Source organism: Buceros rhinoceros, unplaced genomic scaffold, assembly GCF_000710305.1.
Source record: "Buceros rhinoceros silvestris isolate BGI_N320 unplaced genomic scaffold, ASM71030v1 scaffold6052, whole genome shotgun sequence".
In the NCBI taxonomy this organism is placed as follows: Eukaryota; Metazoa; Chordata; class Aves; order Bucerotiformes; family Bucerotidae; genus Buceros; species Buceros rhinoceros.
Genome location: NW_010397080.1, coordinates 47,815 through 58,006, shown reverse-complemented (window position 1 = coordinate 58,006; position 10,192 = coordinate 47,815). Strand labels below are relative to the sequence as shown.

General features: G+C 40.4%; 1 protein-coding gene across 1 annotated transcript in view; it reads left to right on the top strand.

Annotated features, from left to right (window-relative positions):
- NOX4 (NADPH oxidase 4) overlaps positions 1-10,192 on the top strand; it is a gene marked incomplete at its 5' end in the record, with an annotated part of 81,709 nt that overhangs the window by 26,569 nt on the left and 44,948 nt on the right. The window contains one exon of the mRNA XM_010146104.1: positions 6,063-6,123. Within this exon, the coding sequence (XP_010144406.1) occupies positions 6,063-6,123 (61 nt within the window). The remainder of the gene's footprint in view (positions 1-6,062; positions 6,124-10,192) is intronic.

The following is a 10,192-nucleotide window of genomic DNA, read 5'->3' as shown; positions in this document are numbered from 1 at the left end:
CCCTCCCCCGCAATTCTGCCTCTTTTCTAAACACACTATGTCTTTATTGTGTTTTTCTTGATCCATGTAAAGGTTCATCTAAGACTGGGGCAAAGATGGGCTGATGGAACAGGGTTCACGGTGCAACTGATTCACTGTGGCAGGCAGGCAGAAGCATAGAAACAGATCAGGGGCTCAGCAGTGTTTACAGTCCCTGTCAGGTTATCTGCAAATCCCTGTTAGGATCATATCATGGCTTTTTCCACAAAGTGAAAGCTTTCTCTTTTCTTAAACTCAGCAATGAGCTTTTTAGTTCCCAAAATCAGACAAAGTTGAGATTTCACTTTGTTCTGCCAGCTATGGCACAGATATTCTTTGTAACTTTGGGCATTATTCAGGTCACCCACTACATCACCAAACATAGAAGTTGGTGTTTACTGGGGTGCATCAGTATCTCCACAGGGACTTGTAAGAAGCCATATGTGGGTATGTAACTTGGGCATCCCTTTCATCTCTTTTTTTCGGATGATAGATATTGCGCAGTGTTATCCTGGTGTATGCATCAGCGCTTCCGTGGCAGCGCTGTAAGCAAAACCCAACATCTGTCTAAAGAATCTTTACAATTCTTATGGCAGAGATGTACAGAATCAGAAACTTTCAGGAATCTGCTTTCTGTTTTCTTGCTAACTTGCTGTTGACTCATCCCAACTTCCTGCACCCCAAGGTCTAAAAAAAGTGCTTTACAATATTTCAGTAGTGTTTAATACCATTAAAATTATTCCAGTAAGGTTTGTCCTGTTTCTTTTTCTGGGCAGCGTTCTTGACTGGAAGTAAATACCAGTCATGTTAAATATTTGGGGTGTTCTATACTGGAAACACAGATGCTGATAACAGTTTTCATTTGCTATATGTTGTGCTGTCATATGCACAGATTTCTCCACTGCTCATTGCCTCCAGTATATTTTTATACCAATATAAAGTGGGTGTAAAGTATTACCACTATGATCTAACAGTAATTATTTCACTCACTTTGAGTTCATATAAAAACAAGGAATAGAGGACAACAAGAGTTGTGTTCATAACACAAAACTGGTAAATAACATAGATTTCAAGAATGTATTAATCTAATAGTGGATTAAACATTAATTAAATTATTAAGAATATTAAAAATTATCATCTCTATTTTGTTTCAGCATAGAGATAAATAGTAGAGCTACAGCTACTGGTGAGCATTATTAATTTGGTGTTTTATAAGCAGAAAATTCTCTACGGATTGTCACAAATTCCTATGAGACAATTTGCATATGTGTTTCAAGTTAGCTTGAAAAACAAGGAAAAATATATGGAAAGGTGTTTTTCTTCATCAAGGTATATAATAATCCATATTCCCTAGATTTTGTCTACTTATAAAATACATAGAAAATTAAAATAAAAATAGACACTGTAAACTTGCTCACATGTGATTAACAGCTCTGAGGAAATCTCCCAACTTTCCCATGCTAAGAGCATAGTTTGGTTTCTCCAGGGGTGTAAATCTGACTGCTCTGTTTAAATTTAACAGAATTTCTTTGGTTTTCAGTTGTCTTTGGAGGATAGCCAAATGCTGGCAGATAACCTGATTAGCATAGACATTCCTGCCTATAAAATCTCTCAGTTTTTAGAGGTGTGGATAGCTTGAGGTTAGAATAAGATTAACATAGCTTCATGTAATTACGCTATCTGCCACAGTTATTTTTTGTACCACAGTATTTCAATCAAATGACTGCAGCAAACAAGGTTCATTTAACACTTCAAAATGTGGAAACAACTACTGAAGAACTTACCACTTGTGACCCTCTGTTTATCAATGTGCAACGTCCCTTCTCATTACAAACTATACAGATTGGTGGTTTACCTATTTGGAAAACGTGGTTTGTTTATGAAAAGGAACTAAAAGAGAGTATTCTTTAATCTCAAGATTGACTAACCTTTACAATTTCATCTGGGGCAGTGTACAGGGCAGTAAGGGAAAAATAAGGGGCTGCGTGCAGCTCTCGCCACAGGACAGTTAATAGTCACTGGAGTGTTTCTTAAGGCTCCCAGATTAAAAGGAGTGGGGGAAATCCACGTGCTGTTTTCCAAATCACATTTCAAAAACAATTTAAATTGTTTTTTTTCCACAGCTATGCTGTGAAATGCACAGTCATCATGCTGGGGCTCTTTGTTACACCTTTATTTGATCAATGCTCATGTGCTTATTCTCTTGATTTCCAGTTAAGGAGTGGGCTTCAGCTTGTGCGTGTCTTCACAGAACATAAGTAGATGCCAGTTTAAATGTGTGTATGAGCTGACTGTAATAAGGATCTTTAAGCAATGTTTAGCTTGAAGCAATGTGCAGTGTTTTAAAGATGACATACAGCAAATTAAAAGTAAAATAGGTGATCAGAGACTTAGATATGTAAAAATGGACAAACCCATCATAATTCCTAAGATATTTGACACTGTTTCTGATAAAAACCTCATAAAGAAATATTGATGAATTGTGGAGCAGATGAATGGGCAGGGATGTAGATGGAAAACTTGCTGAACTGCTGGGCTGAACAGATCGTGATCTGTAGCATGAAGCCCGGCTGCAGGCCAGTCATTACTGGTGTATCTCAGGGTTCAATACTGATTTGCAAATGATATAAAATGAGGGGAGTGGTTGATGCACTAGCTGGTGGTGCTGCTGCTTGAGGCACCTTGAGAGGCTGAAAAAATGGGCTGACAGTAGCCTCAAGAAGATAAGGAAAAGGAGTTGCCAAATCCTGCCTCAGATGAGGAATAATCCCAGGTACGTGATGGGAAAGCAGCTCAGCAGAGAATGGCCAGAGGGTCCTGGTGGACTCCAGGCTGACCGTGAGCCAGCAACGTGCCCTTGCAGCAAAGAAGGCCAACAGCCTCCTGGGCTGTATTAGGCAGAGCATTGCCGGCAGGTCGGGGGAGGTGACCCTTCTCTGCTCAGTACAGGTGAGACATATCTAGAGTTCTCTGTCCAGTTCTGGGCTCCCCCATTACAAGAGGGACATGGATATGTTGGAGCACAAAGGGCTGTGAAAATGAGTAAGGAACTGGAGAATCTCTAATATGAGGAAAGGCTGAGAGACCAGGAAGTGCTGGAAGAGTGATGAAATCAGAATCAGACTCTTCTCAGTGGCACACAGTGACAGGACAACACAAACTGAAATAAAGGAGGTTCAATCTGACCATAAAAACAACCCCACTTTTTCTGTGAGGGTGGCACAGGTTGCACAAAGAGACTGCAGAGTTTCCATCCTTGGAGACATTCAAAGCACAACTAGACACTGTCCTGGGCCGCCTGCTCTTGGAGGCTCTGCTTGAGCATAAGGATTGAAGTAGCCAGTCTGCAGAGGTGCTTTCTAGTCTCAGCTATCCTGTGATTCTGTGATTTCATGAAGAAGGTTAAACATATAAGAAGATATTTTCATTGCACTTCATTACACATGCCCAGTGGTCTGTTAATAACATAGGAATGTTTACCCACTTTCATGATTAAACTTCTGAAAAACTGTCTTAATATTTTCTTAAGCTTCTGGAATATGTTCTCTAACAGTCTGGAAAAAGCAAAAAGTCACTGTTTGGAGACCTAATTGTGTTTACAGAGATGAGAAGAGTTAAAATAAGTGTTCTGTGCAGTAAAAATGTAAATACAATTTTCAAAGTTAAAATTACAGGTCTGCAGGAAAGTCTAAGATTGGAAGAGGCCTCTGGACCTCATTTAGTTCAGCCTTCTGGTGCAAGGGAAGTAGATTAGGTTATCCAGGGAGCTGTGAGTTTGCATTAGCAAGGGAAATGGCACCATTTCTCTGTTTACCTATTTCATGGTGAAGAATACTTTTCTTACATGCAGATGAAATTTCCTGTGAAGCAACTTGTGCCCCTGGTCTCTTGTCATGTCACTATGCAGGGTGTTGAAGAGAACACCTTCATCTTCTCTATAGCTATTTTTTAGGTATTGGAAGACAGTGATCTCTGTGAGCCTTCTCTGCTGTGGGCTACACAAGCACAATCCTTTCATTGTCTTGATGGGCCTTTGTTGGACCAGCTACAATCTTTCTCTCTTTTGAACAGGGGGAAATTCACTCTGTGTAGCCTAGATGACGGGTGTGTTTCTTCTGGTAAGATTTAGCAGTACAATAAAGTTCTTCCAGAACCCTCTGAGGAACTCTGATGCCCAGTTATAGGTGTCCAAATAGGCTTCCCCTAAAGTCCAAAGAGAAATAAATGTCTTTGTTATTGAATAATTTTTTATAATGCAGGAAGGAGTTATCCCTGTAAGGAATAACAGGTTTGAACCTGTTCTGCTGGAGAGGGCGTATTCTGCCATCAGTTTTAATGGAAGGAGGGAATGACTGATGACTGTGCATAGTTGGACTAAGAAAATCACTCCATGTCCTGTGAAACACAGAGGGAAAGCCAAGAGTGAATAATAAACTCTGCTAAATGTTCTTACAGAAGCCCCCAGGAGAACAGATCTTTTTGCTGCCAGTATACAGCTTTCTAGCTCAAAGGCTGCTTACCTATTTTTATATGGAGAATTGGTCTTGCTATAGTTTTTTTTTTTTTGGAAGACATTGCAACCAGCCACAGCAATTACTGGCCTCATCATGTGAGGCTTGCTTGCATGCCTCCCTTGATGCCACTTTTTGGAAGGCTAAGACTTGCTGAAATAATTCTGAAATAATAGTAGGAAAACTTGAAAGATGACAAGGAATTAAATATAAATGTCTAGTAATCAGTACTCTTAACAAGAATGCTCTTCCCCTTCAGGAAAATGAAGTGACCAACTACATCATATTCCCTGTTCTAGGTTTGCCAAGATGTAGAGAATAGTAACCTTTTATCTGTGTCTGCTGCTAAATGAGGAACTGATAGGAACTGATCCTCAGCCCTGAGACCAGTGGTTTCCCACTCCACAACAATCTTGGCAATGCTAATGGCAGTGGCCCAGAACAGAGCCAAGAAGTGTCCTTACAAGTGTGGTGGATGATTTGAGTATTTGGTGCTTGGATTCACTACCTGGGCCACTTTTATTTACGATATAGATGTTTTCCTTGAATTTAAACCATCTCCTCAGAATTCTTATTTGTCTGTAGCACTAGAAAAAATAAAAAGACCAGAGTGTCATCTGTTGGGTGTTGAATTTATGATGGAGCTTGGATCAATCATTGATAAGTAATATCTTCTATCAAAAAGAAAACAGTGGTGTTTGTTTACAGAAGGCAAGGGAAGAATCTTTTCTGGAGGAATAGTTGTTTGTCCTGTTTATGTGTGAAATTATTTGGTGTATGTGCAAAGCTGTCCAGACAGTGCGTTTAAAATCTCCCAGTAGCTAACAAGGAACAAAACTGAGGCCTTTGATATGGATTGAATGGAGGCTTTTAGATAACCATGGTGTGGATAAGACTGTAAATAATATCATTCCTGTGTTGATAGTCATAAGGAAGTAGCCCCAAGGTGAGGGCATAGGTGCAGAGTGAGAGAGTGGTGGCTGCAAAGTGGGTTTTATGACGTCATGCAAACTGGTGTTTTTCCTTTGCCAATTCTGAGGTCTTGTGAAGTGCAGCAAAATTTCAGTTTCCATTTAGAAGAAAGTGTCAGTTGTGTGTGAATGATCAGCTTGAAAACACGTACCCTAACATTCAAGATTCAGGAGTCAATTAAATGCCTTCATTTAGAAGTGATGGGGCAGTTCCTGAGTTTGAATGATGTCAATAGTAGAGGGGGTATTTCTTTCCTGTTGTAGCACCAATCGGTATCATTGCCGAGTAATGCTTAGTGAAGTGGCTGTTCCAAATCACACTCTCAGACAAGCCCATCATCTGTGACCAGAAGAAAGGGTTAAGATTGAGTGGAGACTAGTCATGCTCAGCTTCCTAGGCTGTACTGATGCTAGACTTGCCTTTTAAAGAGTATAGCTGCTGGTATGGCTGCTCAGGAACAACCTATTTACACCAGATTCTGTCTTAACAACTGTTCTTGGAATGCCTTTTGTTATTTTCTTGTTAATCAGAAGTGGTCCTTAATATATTCAATATTTTTAGTGCCCTACAGATACCAAAGCAACGTTTGGGGTCCACCTTAAAGTAGTAGGAGACTGGACAGGTATGTAGAAAAAGTTTCTTTTCAGAGATAAATACCTTAACTTGAACTGTTACCTATTTCTGACTTCAGCACGACTGCACCTTGATTGTGGTGTATTCTTACTGGAGATCATTCATGCTTGTTTTCCTGAAGTTGGTTTTATTTCATTCTTGATGCAACCTCTGCTTTATTCAGATGCACATTTCTTTAGATAACATGCTTTTTCAACTATCTGATTGCAATGTACTAATTTTCAGTGTTCTTCCTCCGTTTCTGCCTTTTTTTCTTATTTTTCGGTAGCCTGCTGCCCCTGTGCAGTGCAATGCCTCCTTGCATAGCAGTGTCTGCAGAAATGCTGAAATGAGCAGCTCCCAGATAAGAGGATTTTGATGCCAGCAGTTTGGATGGCTGCCAGGTTAATTAACGCCTATGGTACACTGAGATTAAAGGTTGCTTTCATGTTCTTCCATGCTCTTCCATTGCTCTTTGAATGTCCTCCAGACCAGGGGTGTAAGCCAGGATTCCCTGCAGAGGAGAATGGTAATTTGCTGCTCCCTGTGACAGTTGTATACTCAAGCGATAGTTGTCATTATTCCTTGGCAGCTGACTTTCCTCTTGCTTAGCATAGCATCCCTGTGTAAGGAAGACAAATACACAACACCGTCCTGTTCATTTCTCGTGAAGAAATGTTTTCCAAGTTGACTTGTATTGGTTAGTGTGTTTGTGGATCTGAGTCAAATGAGCTTGTCACCCTAAAAGGGATTAGACAAATTTAGGGAAAGGCCATAATTATCTGTTGAACTTACTGGTCCTGCTGCATACTTGGCTGTGGAAGTTGCTGAAACTTTAATAGGCAAAGGTTAGGAAGGCAGAGCCATATGTATGTATGCTCCAAAATCACCCTGATATTCTGGTTTTGCTTCAAGTATGGGATATTGGCCAGCAGAGGCAGATTATGAGGCTAATTAGCCTTTGGTCTGCCCCAGTATGCTGACTCTTTTGTAGCTAAGCATAATTCCGATCTGGGAGAGCACAGTAAGATTATTGGGACAAGTAGGGTGGAAAGGTACTAGCTACATGAGTTTTCCAAAAGAAGTGGTATTTTCAAAGTTTTCTGAATGCCTCTGTGGCATGAATTGCTCCCTATTAGTATTTTAATATTATTCTCCTACTCAGTATCTCTATTCTCCATTGGGAGGCAGATCTGCCTGGGTAGGACTGCATGGGATTCAGGACGCTGTCGCATTACAGAGACCGTTTGTTGTAGTTTCACCGAACAGGGATATCTCTCCTGGGGTCATAAGTGCTGTCGAGAAGCAGGCAGTCTACCCAATGCTTTCTGCTGCATCTGTACCATGGAGCCCTGTTCTCACTCAGTCTCTTAAGCCCTGTGACAATTAATGGTGTCTAATCCGCTGACTGTTTGAGGAAGGATTAATATATTTGCCACGTTCCTTATAATCTTTCCTAAGCATGCTCTAATGGCCGCTTCTGCAGACAGGATATTGGGCTGGAGGAGTTTTTATGCGACATACTGTCATTTGAGCCTTTCTCACGACCAATTCTCTCAGCCTTTATCCTATTTATTCAAATTCTCCTTTGTATCACATTTTCACATTCCTGACAGTTTATGCCTGGCACCAGGGAGAGTTAACAGTTGAATTAAAAAAACTCAATTATAAGCCTGAATTAAAAGGAAAAAAGAGTGCAGATATGCGGTGAAATGCAGAGAAGAACTGGTTAGTTCAAGACACATCTCTTGCTGGCTTCAGCTTCTGCTGCCTGCACCTGGGAGATGCGGTGATGGAACAATTTCCTGCCATTAGCTGTAAGGACTTGAGGGGGAATCCGCACTGCTGGGAAATCAAATCTGTGAGTTAGGTTTTGGGTCAAGCCTCTGACACTCACTCTTATATTCTGAAAATTTAATAGAATACCTTGTGGCCTTAGTCACTTTGTTTTGTAGGCTGGGAAAGCAACTGCATGTCTAGTTTATAAGGGATAATAGAATTGCCAGCTCCTGATGAGAAGTTGCTGTTAATAGAGTCATTTATTGCCAGTATCTCATTGCATATCAGATACCTGATAGAAGAAACCTCAAGAAGCAGCTTCTGAAAAAGGCACTCTAGAAATAATTCTTTGTGTAGAAGCAGATATGTAGTAGATTTTCAGGCAATACCGCTGTTTGCTTTTTAAAGCCATGATTTGAATAATGAAAAACGTTAAGACAGAAAAAGGAGAAGAGAGAAGAAACCTCAGAAATGGTAGCTCTGAGACCTTTGCAAAACCGAACTGTAGCCTAGACACCTAAGTGATGAACACCTAAGTTCTACTGAAATCAAATGGTGCTATCTGTGCTTAAAAGAGCTGAGAACCTGCCCTTGTCAGAAGCAGATTTGGCTAAAGGCACAACATTCCCTCCCATTATGTAGGCAGTGGCATCCTTTAGATAAATTTCCAGTACAAATCTGAGCACTTTCATGTCTTATCTGTGTTACGGTGGTATTATGCTTAGCTTTCATGTTCATCACAGAAAACAGACACGCAGGCACTGGTATTGCTGTAATGTGCCTTCAGATGCCTATGTAGCAGATCCTTTTGCCTGATCCTTTTTCATCAGTCCCTTTCTAGACCTCTGATCTGTTTATGTGTCTAGTTTAGGATGAGATGAGCCAATCCCAAGCATTCCTTCTTCTCTTCTTTCATTGTAAAGAGTCTTGATCTATATATACATCATTATTTCAGAGATATTGCTTTCTAATTGAGAATTAGTTGTGATTTTTCCCATGTAAACATCCCTAACATGATTTTTTCCATCTTTTGCCATGTGCACTGGGTATTGTGAGTAGTGGAACAGCTACCATACACCTCTCTAAAGAACAGTTCTGTGATAATGTAATTACTATCTTTGTGCTGACATGTGACTAATTAAGTCAGCACCTATTGAGTTAACAAAACATTTTGTGGCATTGTGGTGGCTCATGCTATTAATGCAATTATTTTGGCATGTTACAGAGATGAAACATATGGCTGTAGACCACAGCTTAGCCTGTCATGACTTAGACAGCCAAGTTATGATGGATTTTATAGTGGCTGATCTGTGGTAATTTCAAATGTGAAGCCCTACAGGTTGAGTTAGCCCTGTGGCTAAGAGCTAAGTCAAACGTGTCTTACTCTGTAGCTGCCTGGCAGTTATTGTAGATGAGCTAGTGGATGGCAACTTTAAAGCCTACAGTAACACTGAAGTCCCTGCAATGTCTCTTGCACGGATCAGAGCTGTGAGATCCATGGATTAGCTAATAAGATTATTTCGTTACTAGCTCCCCTTTAAAATTTGTTTTGTTCTGTGTCTCATATCTCTGTGGTCACCTATTTCTCCTTCAGCATGGAAAAAATTGTTGGCTTAGTATTTACAGAAGGGTTTTTTGAAAGTTTTTTTTTTGTCCCACTTACTGTCTAGTTTGTCCACAGTGTTGTCATCTCTCAGCCTTATGCTTCCTCTGTCCTTGCTGCTGCCTCAAGTACTACTACGTTTAGTTTTAAAGCTGACATTTCATCTGACACCTCCGGAGGGAGAAAGAGAGACCATAGGCCATGCCTCATGTCCAACTGCTTGACAACAGTGAAAAAAAAAAACATGGCAGAGTATCAAGACAATGTGTCTCATTCACTAGACAATCTTCAGGGTGTAAGACAGAAAGTGACATTGATGATGCTGAAATAACAGACTTCTGAAGCCTTGACGCATGTTTTTTGTGTAAAACAAGTAGACAGCACTCAGAGGTGTTAAGGTGAACTGCATGCCTTAAGGCAGCAAAATGTTGCTGTTATGTTACAGTGTGTTTCTGGTACAAATTGATATGGGACCATGTTTAAAACACTGCTGCTGTTCTGTGCTCTACGGTAATTGTTGTCTTGTAGTGACATCGTCCTTCTGTGTAGTTGATCATGATCTTAGAGACTTTTGCAAGGCCTTTCCACCATTCTGAGCAACTTGGTATTTATTGCAGGGATGCCATAAGAGTACTTTAATACCACCCATTGAATCTGAGACTTCTGTCCCGTAGGTTATTAAATGTCATGGCAGCCA